This window comes from Mercurialis annua, linkage group LG7 (assembly GCF_937616625.2).
Source record: "Mercurialis annua linkage group LG7, ddMerAnnu1.2, whole genome shotgun sequence".
Classification (NCBI taxonomy): Eukaryota; Viridiplantae; Streptophyta; class Magnoliopsida; order Malpighiales; family Euphorbiaceae; genus Mercurialis; species Mercurialis annua.
In genome coordinates, this window is record NC_065576.1 from 8,279,882 (window position 1) to 8,295,792 (window position 15,911).

The window sequence follows — 15,911 nt, forward strand, 5'->3', positions numbered from 1 at the left end:
TTTTACACAAATCCTTCAAAAGTGCTATACTGTTTCACTTTTCCCTCACCATTTTGATTTTGGCAAAAATCTCCCAAAAAAAAAAAGTTTTCAAGAATCTCTCATAACCCAAAATTAAAAAAAAAAGACAATATTGTCCTCACTATTTGGCAACATCTCATTAGTCTATATTTTAGTCAATAAAATGTTGACACGTGGCAAATATGGGTTTGATTAGACCAACCAACCAACCACAACCGACAACCGGTCAAATTCCGGCCCGACCAACCGGTCAACGGCGGTCAACGCCCGGTCAACGGCGGTCAGCAGCGGTCAGCTGTAGTGGTGAGATATTAAAAGAATTAATAAAATATAATTTTGCTCTTAGTGGGATTCGAACCCATGACCTCTCACTCTTTGTCCATGTACCTAACCACCAAGTCAAGACATGTTTATTGTCTTTATTTACTCTTTAATATTAATACATGTACTCTTTAATAATGTATAAAAAAGCATATAAACTAAATATAACCTACTAAAATGGTTGATTATAAATGATATATATTACAAAACACTAATAAGATATTACTCTTGTCAAAATTTAAATTAAATTACTCTAATTAAATTAATAGTAGTGTAAATTAAATATTAACTTAAAGTAAACTAAGTTAAATAGATTTTATATATTAATGTATTACAAACACAATTAACTTAATATCAACTCGACAAAAACTCAAAATAGATTATATAAGTTAATTGAGTTGATATTAAGTTAATTTTTAAAATTATAATAATTTATTAAAAAAATTATCTTGCATTGACATGTAATTTACAATGAGTTGACATTGAGTTTACATTAGGTTGACATTGAGTCAGCGTTGAGTTACTAAGTTTATATTGAGTTGATATTAATTTACATTTCAAAATTAAAATAATTTTCTAAAAGATTACTTCAGATTGACAATAGGTTTACATTAAGTTAATATTATAATTATATTGAGTTGACATTAGGATTATATTGAATTGACGTTAGGTTTATATTGAGTCGTCATTAAGTAGACATTGAGTCGACCTTCAGTTGATATTAAGTTAATTTTTAAAAATATAATATTTTACTAAAAAAAATTACTTTTGATTGACATGTAGTATCAAATTTACATTGAGTTGACATTTAGTGAACATTAGGTTCACATTGAGTTGACATTTAGTGAACATTAGGTTCACATTGAGTTGACATTGATTCAACGTTGAGTTATTAAGTTTATATTGAGTTGACATTGAATGAACATTAGGTTCACATTGAGTTGACATTGAGTGAACATTAGGTTCACATTGAGTTGACATTGATTCAACGTTGAGTTATTAAGTTTACATTAAGTTGATATTATAATTATATTGAATTGACAATAGGATTATATTGAATTGACGTTAGGTTTACATTGAGTCGTCATTAAGTAGACATTGAGTCGGCCTTCAGTTGATATTAAGTTAATTTTTAAAATTATAATATTTTACTAAAAAAATTACTTTGAATTGACACGTAGTTTATATCAAGTTTAAATTGAATTGACATTGAGTAGACATTAGGTTCACATTCAGTCAACATTGATTTATTAAGTTTACATTGAGTTAATATTAGTTTACATTTTAAAATTAAAACAATTTACTAAAAAATTACTTCATATTGACATTAAATTTACATTGAGTTGACATTACGTTTATATGGAGTTGACATTAGGTTTATATTGAGTTGATATTAGGTTTACATTGAGTTGACATTAGGTTTACATTGAGATGACATTAGGTTTACATTTCGTTGACATTGAGTCGACGTTGAGTTAATGTTAAATTTACATTGCGCTGATATTAAGTTGACATTAAATTTATATTGAGTTCAAATTAAGTTTATATTGAGTTCACATTAAGTTGATATTGAGTAGATATTCAGTTAATTTATTTTAAATTTACTTTTTGTTCATTTTAATAAAACCTTAGATAGTTTAATTCAAATAACTATTAATTTATCTCATTTCATAAATTATTTTTAGTAGTTTAAATAATGAAGTTGACATTGAGTTGATATTGAGTTTACGCACACCACGACGGGTACCACTACCACGTATCCGACCATGACCACTTCGGTCCGACCACCGAACCACCATATTTATTAATTTTAACAAACAAAATATATTTTTCAATTTTAACAAGTGAAAAATCTTACTAGTTTTACTCATGTATGAATAAAAAATGAAATATAAATATTTTTATTTTTTTATTATGTAATTTTTTAATAAATAAATTAAATTAGACTAATTTAATATTATATTTATAGTAAATTTAATTTAATTAGATATTTATATTTTATTTAATTTTTATTGTATTGTAGAACTAATTTCATTTTAATAAATTAATTAAAATTTATAATCAGTTATATATATATCATATAGAGCAAACATTGACAACAATAAGGCCTTGCCTTGATGGCAAAGCACAAAGTCTTTCATTCAAGAGGGCAGGGGTTCAAATCCCTTTATCCACAAAATGGTGTTTTATTTAATTTTTAATTATCTAACCAACATTGATTCAACCATTAAAAATGGTTAGACCACAAACCATTGTTGGTCCGACCAGCAATGGTCCGACCTGATGTCAACCGGCCGTTGACTTTCATTCACCTGCCGTTGACCTGCCGTTGACCGGGCTTTGACCCGCTGTTGACTTCCGTTGACCGGGCGTTGACCGGCGTTGACCGAAAATGGTCCAGTCAATAATATTCCGACCAATGGTTTGATTTATAAAAAATGGGGAAATTATTGAGTGTAACAAAAACACAATAGGTAAAATACACCATAGGGATAAAATAGGAAGAGTAATTATAAAAAGGTAGGCATGGAAAGTTTTTTTAAAATTTGAGAGATTTTTGCAAAAAATGAAATCATGGGTCACTAACATAAACTTTTCAATTTTTGAGGGATTCCATGACATTTTCTCTTAAAATTTGAGGACCAACTGCAAAATTTACAGATTTTCATTTCTTGTTTCTTCTCAATTGATTAATTTTGCATTAGATATGTAGAGGTTAATTATGTTTATCTTACTGACATTTTATACAGAAATACTTTGAAAGAAGGCCAATTACAATGGAGTGTGTTGTACAGGGGATCATTGAGACCCAGGTAAATTTCCTTTCCTAAAGTTTTAGTTCAACTTTTTTTTTTTCTGTGTATTGCCAAGTGCAGTTTTAGTTCAATTGGGGTTAATGTTATATAAATTCACCAATCTTTCATTTTGTGTCAAATCGATACATCGGCTCATAATTGGTATAATTTGCTGAGATGGTATTCTCTGCTGTAATTTGCTGAGGTGGAAGTTATTTTTCGGCTGCTACCTCAGCAAATTACACTGAATTATGCATTGATGTATCATAAAATGAAAGTTGGGTTCATTTGGCGTATATATTTGAGATATAACGTGTATAGTTGGTGAATTTATATGACATTACCCCTTTAATTTGTTTATGAGGTTTCACCGAATTTATTCGTTTAGGTTTGCTTTGAGAGGTGATGGATATTAGGATTTGTTAGGGATGGAAATTATGATTTTATTTCCCCAAATGATTGATGCTCAATAAACTGTGCAATCTTTTCCTCTTTTGAGAATTTAAATGAAAAATCTGACCCGTCATTATATATACATTTTAAGTTTATCAAGTTCCTTTCTTGGTCTGTTAATATTTTTTATTTTTAATCAACAAGGTAGAATATGTATCCTTAATAGCCATAGTGTTTAAACTCTGGAATTTGATTATTTGGTGAGTGCATATTGAGATATGAGAGTTTGCAAATGTATGTTCTATCTCGGGTTTCTATCGTAGATTCTTTTATGATGCATTATTTGATATCTGGGGTTTTCCATGGATCTAGTGGGGTAATTTGAAGCTGGTTGAGATATGCGGTAGTTGATTGAAAATGTGCCTTATAGCTGCATGATGCAGTCAAGAATTATGCATGTTTCTTATTAATATGTATGTGTTCTTGCAGCATGTTGAGGCCCTTGAGATTCTTCTTCAAGGTCTTTGTGGTGTTCAGAGAGCGCGCCTAAGGATCCATGAATTCTGTCTGAAAAGTGGTCCTAATCTTGGTATGTAGCGCACGTTATGGGCGGTAAGCTCAATATTTTATCTTGCTGGCATGAGTATTCATTCACTCGTTGATATTCCCTGCTTGACTTTCATTTTCAGAGGTTCGACTTTTGTGTGACCTTGAGCAGCCAGAACCTGCTTGGTAAGGTATCGGTTGCTCACACCATGTTTTTTGAATATTAGATGCTCATTTCTGCTTATGCATTTGCTCATCAGAAGCGCTTTATCTTGTAGGACTGTTAAACATGTTGGAGGTGCAATGAGAGGTTCTGGGGCTGAACAAATCTCTGTCCTGGTGAGGACTACGGTGGAAAGCAAAGCAAGCAAGAACGTGCTTCGCTTATTTTATGCCCTTGGCTACAAATTGGACCATGAGTTGCTGAGAGTGGGGTTCACATTCCATTTCCAAAGAGGTGCTCGGATAACTGTTAAGGTGTCATCTGTTAACAAGATGACGAGAGTACACGCAACTGATGAGGCTGTACCTGTAACTCCAGGGATACAGCTCGTTGAAGTAACAGCACCTGCAACACCTGAAAAATATTCTGAAGTTGCTGCTGCAGTATCATCCTTCTGCGAATATCTTGCTCCGTAAGTTTATGACTTTAGATGCAAATTCAAATTTTCATAATCAAGCATAGAACCAAAGCATAGAACACCATTGAGATAATAGATAAGATTACCTATGAGCTAAAAATGATATATTCTTTTCACTGCTTCTGATATTTAGACTTTATGGGCATAACAACTGAGGTAATCATAGGAATCCTCTGGTAAAGAACTTGGACAACATGGTATGCTAATAATTAGCGGTGGAATAACTTTTGCAGGCTTCTACATTTGTCAAAACCCGGTGTTTCAACAGGGGTTGTTCCAACTGCCGCGGAAGCAGCTGCATCTCTTATGTCAGATGGTGCAGGCACAACTTTGTAGTGGGGACGTAACGGAGCTTGATATTGAGGGATAATTGTATTGACAACGGAAACTATGTATTGGCACGATTCTTGTTTATTCTTAAGCCTCCATCGTTTGTGTAGAAACAGATTGCTTCTCATGGGCGAATAAATGGTACAAGTTATAACCTCTAAAGAAAAAAATTAATTTAAGTTTGGAGTTGTTCAGTAAGATGCATTGCTGCAGGATGTGGGGCAACGATCGAGTGAAGTGTTCGTCGGACTCACATTTATGCTTCTACTGTACTTCCCTTCTCATGTGCTTTCGGAATATAATTAGTCTAGGTCTGAAATTTGCTCATTTCTAAATAAGGTTTGGATTGAAGTCTTAGCTTGGAGTACATTTTATCGGAGAGAAGGGTCATTTTTTGTCATAAATTTATGTGGCTAGATCAGTTAGGAATAAATTTATGTGGCTAGATCAGTTATGAATTTTGAAAAATTATAGTTTTCGGCATATTTTAGTTTTTTTAAACTGAAACCAATGAATATATTTTATTTTAAATTTAATGTAGTTATATTAAATTAATAAAGTTAGTTTTAAAGTTATCTTATTATATTAACTAAATATTAAATAGGATTCGAACAAAAAAAAACTTTTCATAGCATAAATATTTCAATTTAAAAAAATTAATCGAAAATCATTAAATCTGGGCATCGACCTAGTTTTATTTTATAGATGCAACGGGTTCTGCATGGTGCACTGACCATTGTATTAGTTAGTATGAAATCATCAAAGCTTGATCGTTAACTAATGTGGATTCTGAGAACATTTCTATGCATTTGCTGATTATTAGATATTCTATCCATTTGTTATATGACAATTGAGCATATTTATGTCATGTTTTTTCTGCTATTCTGCTTACTTGTTATAGGGAAAAAAGCTAGCTGTTTTGCTCTACAGCAACTAAAATTTCAGTTATAATATGTCTTGAAAACGTTATAGGATTGGTGGTGAGTCCATCATAGAAACAGAATTAGTAATCTCATTTATATATTTTTGATGCATTTTTTGATTTTACCTTGATATAGGAGCGGTCGTAAGATGCATATCCGTTTCCTGGTAGAAGCTTGTGATGAGTCCGTCTCATTTATATTCTATGTAAGATGCATATCCTTTTCGATTAGTTTCTTCTCTGCGGATCACGGATTAGCATATATACATGCATTTGCCTTAGCATTAGGACATGTTTGGTAGCACAAAGAATTGGAATTTAAGTAGAAATGATATCCTAATTCAAAGATTTTTTTTGGTAACTAAATAAACTCTACAAGCATATATATCTCCTTGTTTTTATACTTTCTTGCTTGTATATCCAGGAAAAAGAGAAGCATGGGGTAGGATCTCATCGACGAAATTTTATTTCATGCAGATGCTAAGCGTATCGGAGAGAGATTGTTTGCTTTCAAATGAAGCAACAGAGTTTTGTTGTTTTTTCATTTTTAAAGGTAATCATGTAGGATTAATAGAGGAGTAAAAAACAAACTAAGTTACCATGCAAGTGATAGTCCTGTTTCAATCTGCAGAAATTTGTAGTTCTGGACCAATTTTTTGTGTGTAAATATTTGAGAAAATTAGGAAAAATACTCTATTTTTGAAAATAATATGATTTCCTACCTCAACAAAGAAAAGATAGAGAAAATATCTCACCATTTTAATGTTTTTATTTTTTTACTCTAACACTTATTTATATTATAATTATACCTACCTTTTATTATTATTTTACTCTAACCATATTTTTTCTACTCTTAAATGACAACTGTCACTTATTTTCTTTTTTTCTCTCTCCTTTTCTCTTTCTTCTCCATTCATTTTCTTCTTCTTCTCTGTTCTTTTTTTTTCGCCATTCTTTTTCTTTATTTTCTTCTTCTTCATTTTTGTTCTATTCTTCTTCATCGTTAATTCATCATTCCGCCGTCGTTCCGCCATCATTCTGCTGCTGCTCAGCCGTTTTTCATATTCAATTTTAGCGTTTTTTTCTCGACTCGTGGTGATTAATACGATTTGTTTAACTTTCAGATCTAAATAAATTACTCTTGAATTTTTTTCAATTTTAGATCTAAAAATCTGCATTAAAAACGTTTTTATACATTAAAAATGATTTTCTGAAAAAAAAAAAAAAAAACTGCTTCTGATTATCATATGAGTATCATCACTGCATTATCATGCAAGTATCATAACACTGCAGAAAAAATCAATTTTTTATTAAAAAACAGTGTCTGATTATCATGTTATTATCATGTCGTTATCATAACATTAATTATATGATTATGATAAGGTTATGATAATGCAAATGTACGATAATGATAATAGTATGATAATGTTTTTATGATAATATAATGATAAACTTATAACAGCATGATAATATGATACTTACATGAATTTTTTTTTACAAAAATAGTGTCATATGATAATGTTTTATCATATGATAACGAGATGATAATATTTATGGTACATATATGATAATATCTATGATAATGTATGGTAAAATAGTGTCTGATTATCATGTCGTTATCATAACACTGGAATATGATAATTAGATGATAATGAATTATGATAAGGTTATGATAACTGGATGATAATGTACGTGAAATTAGAATTACAAAAAGATTCATGACACCAGTATGATAATCAGATGATAATAAAATAATAAAATTATGATAATAGTATGATAATATGATACCTATATGTAAAAAAAATTACAAAAAAATTATGACAATGAGATGATAATGTAAATATAATATGATGCCTGTATGAAAAAAATAATTACAAAAAAATTATGATAATGAGATGATAATGTGAAGATAATAGTATGATAATATGATACATGTATGAAAAAAACAATTACAAAAAAATTATGATAATAAGATGATAAGGTGAAGATAATAGTATGATAATATGACCTTATTATACTTCATTATCATAATATTTTCTTCACATTATCATCTCGTTATCATAATTTTTATGTATTTTTTTCATATAGGTATCATATTATCATACTGTTATCATAATTTTATTATTATGTCGTTGTCATAACATTATCATTTAGGTACAATAATACATTATCATCTCGGTATCATATGATTATATTATGATAACGAGATGATAATACAGTGGTAACAACATGATAATCAATTTTTTTGTAGAAAATCTTTTTTTATACAGTGTTATGATAACAACATGATAATACAGTGATACTCATATGATAATAAGAGACTGTTTTTTTTTTATAAAAAATCAATTTTTCTGCAGTGTTATGATAATCATATGCTGTTTTTTTTTTGCAGAAAATCGTTTTTTGTGCAGAAAATCGTTTTTTTCATCATAACATCGTTTTTCATTTAGATTTTTAGATCTAGAATTGAAAAAAAAAATCAAGAGTAATTTATTTAGATCTGAATGTTATAAAAATCGCAATAATCACATGAATTAAAGAAAAATTTGCTAAAATAAAATATGAAAGAACAATGCAGTGACGGTGGAGCGATGGAGAAACGGCGGCGGAGCGATGAAGGAACGAAGAAAAAAGAAAGAAAATGAAGAAAAAAAGAAATAAAGAAGAAGAAGAAAATTGACGAAGAAAAAAAAATAGAGAAGAAGAAGAAGAAGAAGAGAGAGGAGAGAGGAGAGAGGAGAGAGAAAAAGAAAGAGAAAGTCATATAAAAATGACAGTTGTTATATGCTAAGAGTAAAAAATATAATTAGAGTAAAAAATTAAAGAAAAGTAGGTATAATTATAATATAAACATGCTTTAAAGTAAAAAAATAAAAGCAGTAAAATGATGAGGTATTTTTTTTTTCTTTTTCTTATTGAGGTAGGAAATCAAATTATTTTAAAAAATAGAGTATTATTCTAATCTTCCCTAAATATTTCACATTATTAAAGTATGCAATTGGGCTATATTTGAAACTAAATCTTTCAAATGATCAGGCCATTAATAAATAATTGAAGTCCAAAAAGCATTAAAGAAAACTTCATGTGTGAAGGCTGCAACCAAAGCTGGAATGTCATGCATTATTACATTATATACATCATCAACAGCTGACCAGGTTATTGATAGCTATCATAATTTATAATCTGGTGGCTAAATTATTTAATCTATTCAAATTAACTTTGAATTTGTAATGCATTCAGGATTTGATAGATCCCATAACAATTTATCCGGATCTGAGTAACGTCAGGTAGGGCGTACATTAAGCTTTTGTGGTATAATACATGTAACATTCCGACATCCTTTTTTCCTGCATCAATGTTCAGTTCATATGATTCTTACCATTTCTGCAGATGAGAAGACTCGGAGTTCTTGCTTCAAAATGCCGTCGCTGCCGGTTAGAAATTTCGCATATTGCTGGCGAAAAAATGACAACAATTATGCGCCTTTATTACATTTAAGTTGTTTCATATTTAACCATCGTTCAAAGGTATTGTTGGAATATGTGGAAATAAAATAAATTTTTTTTAGATATATCTTTAGTCGATTCCACAAGTTTGATTGATTATTGCATTAAGTCTCAAGTATTTTCATAATGTAAAAATACTTTTATTAACTAACTAATGTACTGAATTCAAAAAAAAAAAAAAAACTAACTAATGTACTACTACTCCTTAATTGTGTATATTTTGTGAGAGATTGAAGTAATGATTTAAGTTATTTTTCTGTTGATTATAATTGTAAGATTAATACTTATTTATAAACAAAGGCTTAATTACTTAAAAACCACCCACCTTGCAATTTTTTTTCATTTATACCATGACCTAGGAAAATTTTCAATTGTACCCTATTTTCGATTTTTATGTTTCATCTCTACCCTAATGAGTTAAATTGACCTATTTTCTTTTGAAAAAGAGTTTAAATTAGTCCTTCATTTTTAACCTATATTCTAATAAAACGTTAATGTTAATCATTTATGTATCTTGTTTTTAATATTTTCATTCTTAAATTGATTAAATTATCAAAATTTTTAATTTTGGGGTACAAATGAAATATAAAAATCGAAAATAGGGTACAATTGAAAATTTTTCTAGGTCATGGTATAAATGAAAAAAAGTTACAAGGTGGGTGATTTTTAAGTAATTAGGCCATAAACAAGTAATGGGTACCACCTTTAATGGAGTTGGAACCTTTCACAAAAGATACTTCTTAACGCTTTAGTCCTCTTATTAAGTTTTGATATCAGTCAATTAAAGTGGCGTTTGGTAAAACTGAAAATAACTCCACTTGAGCGCAAAATTTTGAAAACAATAGAGATATAAAAGTCAACTAAAGAAGAAATTCCTAAAGTTTTGTAATTGAGATTGTTAAATGGAAATTATAAGTTAAAACTTTTAACTTATTTTTCTAAGTGTTTTTTGACTTAATTAAATAATTTAAGTTGCCTTATTTTGGGTTATCAAAACAACTTAAAATAATTAAGTGCTTAATATATTAATTTAAGTAATAAGTTTGATTATCAAACAACTCCTAAGTCAAAAGACTTAATTACAAAAAAAATTCAATTTAGTTCTTACAGTTATATTTTTAATATATATAAATAAACATTGTATTATTATTAAAATTTATTGACCAAATGATTTTCGTTTAATATTTAAATATTTATCAACATTTTTAGTTTTAAAAATTAAAAGAAGACAATTAAAAAAAGTAAGAAAAGTAATATGAATTTTATTGTATTTATTAAGCTATCGAATCTCATAAAAACAATCTTTTTAGTTTTGCACTTGTGTCAAAAATATATTTTAGGGAGAAATTCTTATATAGACTCGGTCTAACACGTCATCCGTAGACTAAACCTATCATAATATGATAGTCATTAAAATGATGACAATCTTGTAAATTCGTTTGTTACTTGTTTACACCTTTAAATAGTAATATTATAGAATTGTCATCATTTTAATGATGTATCATAATATGATAGGATTAGTCTACGAATGATGTGGTAGACCGAGTCTACTTAAGAGTTTCTCTATTTTAGGACTAAATTGAAATTAAAATTTGTTAAGTTAAGTACTTTAACTTAGTTGACTGACACTAGAAATAGACAGAGGGACTAAATATTAACATAGATAAAAGAGAGACCACATATCGTTTGATTAACAGAAAAGAGAGAAAATATGAATTATGCTATATAAAGGTGACTTGAGAGTAATTTATATTTTTTTTGCTAATATGACGGAGTAATTAAAAAAAATATGATTTTTTTTTTAAAAACGGCCAAACCGGCCAATTCTGATTCATGGTTCTGATTTGATTGCAACCAATTGAATTGTTTTTTCAAGAAATAAAATTTATCAAGAGAATATCATAGCTTACAGAAAAAGTAAGAGCCAGAAGGTCCCAATTGCAAGAAAAAATGGGAGAGAGCTAATAATGAAATAGAAAAGTATATTATGTATCCACTTTTTTTTAGGGACATTGTGTATCCACTTATTTATTGGTTGTTAAAATTATTATTGATTTTGACAATTGCGACTATGTCAGTTGAAATAAAATTTTAATCAATGAATAATATAAAAACCAATTTGCATAATAAAATAAAAAATGAATTATTGAACAATAACTTAGAACGTTATATTGAGAAATATATTTTTTTATAGTGAATTGATAATTAGACTATTGTACGACGCTTTAAAAATATGCAAACTGCAATTATTTTTTGGTGATTGAAAATAATTCAAAAGATAATTTTTTTTATTAACATAATTTCTATATAAATACTATTTATATATTTATTATTCACGTGTCGTTTAATTCAAACTGAAAAAATTGTGAACCATCTTTTAGCGGTGGTTATTCTTTGTTCATATGTCGCTATAGACCAAATTAACAGCCGAATATAGAGCAAATACTTTGTCAAGATTGATAGATGCAGAGGTCTTCTCATATGAGGGAGATATTGCAGTTGGTTGTCTGGTGAAAAGATGCAAAAGATTGCATTATTAAAGCCAGGCAAAGCGGAGGACAATTATATATGACCCTAGTGCAGATGAAAGACCGGAGTAGTATTATTATTGAGTCGGATGCTAAAGACGTAATTAAGGATTTCAGGATTTCCACCTTAGCGGAGGCCGATGTTTTATTTAAGAATCGTATTGAATTATCAAAACAATTTATTAGTTTATCTCTTTTTTTTTAAAAGTAATATGCAAATCGAGCGGCGTATTTATTATCGCAAAATACTCATCTGTTGTTAGGTTATCAAAATTGGTTGTCTAATTGTTTCTGAATATTTTACTACTGTGAATGTTTTGTATTATCTTAATGAGAATTTGATTTGGATTTAAAAAAAAAAAAAAAAAAAACAGTTGTTAGGCCATTTACAAACAGGGACACCAAATTTTTATTTGGTACTATTATTTTTCTCTCATGATTCACCAAAATTGATGAGCTGTAAGAGAGTGGCCAAAATGCTGTTTATTTCTTTTTTATTTGATAAAATTATAATTTAATTTTTACTTAAATAAATATCATTTATTTATAATGTTAGAAAACCTTTTGATACGCAATAAAATTAGAATAGTCTAAAAATTTATTTTTCATAATAAAGTACTGAACTTAATATGAACATTTTATTTTTATTTTATTTTTTTTAAGAATATAAAGAGTTATTTATTTTTTTCTTATTATTAATTTCATTTTATTTTTTGAAATATAAATAATTGAATGGATATTTAATAAACATAAATTTATGCATGTAGTTAGTAAAAAGTATATAAAATATTATAGTTAGAAATGAATAAATATTCAAGATTAAATTATTTTCAGATCCCCTACATATGTCATAATTCACTCTTTTATCTTTCTTATTTAAAAATTAAATGATATAATCCTCAATTTTTTATTTTCATTAACGTTTTAATACTTCTGTTTAATTTTGGTGTTTGTCGTCTAAGTCAAACGACTTAATTGAAAAATTAAAATTTTAAGTTAATCCTTAAACTTAAAATTGTATTAGTTATAAATAAAAATTATATTATTATAAAAAAATAATTTTAAATATTTATTAATGCTTAAATTTTGTTTTAAAATAACTTTCCTATTTTTAGTTTTAGAAAGTAAATGAAGTAATAAAATTAAAAAAAAATGTAACAAAATAAATAAAATAGATTTATTAAGCCATTGAGTCTTATACAAATATAACTTTTATTTATATTTGTGTCAAAAATAAGTTTAAGGATTAAATGGAAATTAATTATTTTTAGTTAAGTCTTTTGATTTAGTTGACTACCACCAAAAATAAATAGAAGAACTAAAATGCAAATAAAAAACAAAAGTAAAGAAACATACTATTTGATTTTTCAAACAAAAATAATGGAAGTACGAATTATGATATATGCGATGTTCTGAGCGTAGTTTGCTTAAAATTTTAAAATAAAAAGAAATTTTATCCTATTTGGTATTAAATTTAGTGGTTTTTATTGAAATAAATTCGAATGTGCACTGTTTTTAGGCTTAAGGTCTGAAAACTACCGACCTCTTAATTTTTTTCAATTGCACCCTCACCTTGTAATTTCTTCAATAACACCCTATTTTGTATTTTTGGTTTTCAATAGCACCCCGACCTTGTAAAACAGTCAATATTACCCTATTTTCTATTTTTGACTTTCAATAGCACCATAAATTATCAAATTAAACTCATTTATCGAGGACTTATTTGAATTTTTTTTAAGTTAAAGGACTTGTTTAAAAGTGTCCAAATAGAAAAAAATATGATTTCACCTTTAAATTTAGTTTTTTGAAAATTTTCATTCTTATAGTAATCAAATCATATAATTTTTTTTAATTTAGAGTGCTATTGAAAGCCAAAAATACAAAATAGGATGCTATTGAAAAAATTATAAGGTGAGGGTGTTATTGAAAAAAAAAATGAAAGGTCGGTAGTTTTTCAGACCTTAAGCCCTGTTTTTATGTATGTGGACACGAATTTAGTAATTTGGAGATGGCCTTAAAGACTTATTTGACAAACTTAAGATATAAGGGCTTAAGATATCCTTGCCATTTAAGCACTGAAATCGGATACTTTGAAGTGTCAAGTGTATTTAAGTCCTTTACAAAAAAGACATATATGTTATTTAAAAATAAATATTAGGTTGTATTTGTTTGCAACAAAAAAATCATGGATTCAATTTCTGAAAGTCGTGGATCGGAATGGTGACATAAATTATAGGCCTAATGGTAAAAAAAACCCAAACCTTTACGATTTGTTGTAATTATATCCAAACCTTTTAATTTTTGCAATAATATCTAAATTGCATTTTTTTTGCAATAATATTCAAATTGTATTTTTTGTAGCAATAATAGTCAAATTGATGGCTAAACTTGTTATTTTCAATTAAGATATTAGGCTATTATCATGTTTTGATGTATAATAATATAGTAAAAGTCCCAAAAAATGGCAAAAAAACTCAAAAAAATTCACATAAAAAGTGCAATTTGGATATTATTGCAACAAGATAATGCAATTTGGATATTATTGCAAAAATTAAAAAATTTGGATATAATTGCAATAAGTCGTAAAGGTTTGGATTTTTTTTGCTATTAAGCCTAAATTATACTAACTCATATTTAGTACTCTGTTAAAAATCGTAGATTTAATTTCTTTTATAAACGCTCCTTTGCTTGAATAAAAAAAATTGAAACTGAGCCAATATCCAAACAAGCTTGATATTAATAAAATATATATCATGCACGGCAAGGCTCAATTGAAATCCCACATGAGCTTGACAAATTTACTTGCAAAATTGTTGAAATGCTACGATCCATGTCTCCTTGCTTATAGAAAAATGTGTTTGTCCTCACATCAATAATAATCGATCAATAAAAAATTATACTCCTTCTAATATATATTAAAATAATCAAAATTTTATCTTAAATTATAAAAAAATAATATAAATATAACCTTATTACTTAATAAATGCATTATAAATTGACTCATAAAATCATTTATTAAGAATGGATACATTTAAAAGATAATTGAAATTTTAAAAGGATGAATAATTAGAGAACAAACATATTTTATTAAATGGAAAACTAAAAAAACAGAGAGAATACTAGTAATAAATTTTACATAATTGTTTAATAATATAAAATTAAAATAATCCAAACAAATTAAATATCATAGCAGCAAGCATAGCATTTATGAAAATAATTAACTTTATTGATTATTAAGACATGTATAGAAAATTTAAAATTTAAAAATCAAATATCAATTTAATAAACTGAAAAATCATAATCATTAATTTTAAATAATATTATAATAACTAAAATAATAATATTCAATTAAAATAATTGTTATTTAAAAGAATGTCAATCTTCATGATCTTTGATCACAAGAATTTATCAATATTTTTGTCTTAAATAAGCTTAAGCTGAACTTTTTAACGTAATTAAACATAATGTCTTTTTTATATTTTTGTAATAATAGAGATTTAAATGAGATGACAATGACCATAAGAGCTATTATTACATCATATATAGTTAATACTTTTTTTATTTGTTTACTTGTTCATTTAATTAAAATTACACATATTAAAAAATGTTCCTTTTGTTTTAAGTTATAAATATAGATACTCATATAAGTTTATTAGTTTATAAATGCTTCATAAGTTGATCATATAATCATTCTTTAGAAAATGATAAATTTAAAAAATAATAATTAAAATATTTTAAAATCTTAAATAGATAAACAGTTATAGACAAATATATTTGATTAGAAGAACAAATTAAAATACAGAGGAAGTATATTTTAATTTATTTTTTTGACACGAAGAATAATATTTTATTAATATTAAACATTTACAAGTGTAAAAATTTAAAAATATTATAACCGTTTCTAATAA

The 15,911-nt window shown here is 27.1% G+C and overlaps 1 protein-coding gene and 1 non-coding gene across 2 annotated transcripts; both read left to right on the plus strand.

Annotated features, from left to right (window-relative positions):
- The first annotated feature begins 2,973 nt into the window (after window positions 1–2,973).
- On the plus strand, window positions 2,974–5,578 carry LOC126656159 (mediator of RNA polymerase II transcription subunit 18-like). The gene is made up of 5 exons (XM_050350658.2): window positions 2,974–3,155; window positions 4,020–4,119; window positions 4,220–4,262; window positions 4,355–4,711; window positions 4,951–5,578. The coding sequence occupies exons 1-5, from the start codon at window positions 3,120–3,122 to the stop codon at window positions 5,051–5,053; spliced, it is 639 nt and encodes a 212-aa protein (XP_050206615.1). The 5' UTR covers window positions 2,974–3,119; the 3' UTR covers window positions 5,054–5,578.
- On the plus strand, window positions 3,566–3,661 carry LOC126658947 (small nucleolar RNA Z103). Its single transcript, XR_007634512.1, has one exon. It is a non-coding gene; the product is annotated as a small nucleolar RNA Z103 (small nucleolar RNA).
- Window positions 5,579–15,911: the final 10,333 nt, after the last annotated feature.

What these genes read in the sequence shown, in the direction of transcription:
- LOC126656159 (XM_050350658.2), top strand. Translation starts at nt 3,120, where the DNA reads ATGGAGTGTGTTGTACAGGGGATCATTGAGACCCAG. An exon ending in GAGCAGCCAGAACCTGCTTG is followed by an intron (nt 4,263 to 4,354) that starts GTAAGGTATCGG and finishes TTTATCTTGTAG; the next exon opens with GACTGTTAAACATGTTGGAG. An exon ending in TTCTGCGAATATCTTGCTCC is followed by an intron (nt 4,712 to 4,950) that starts GTAAGTTTATGA and finishes TAACTTTTGCAG; the next exon opens with GCTTCTACATTTGTCAAAAC.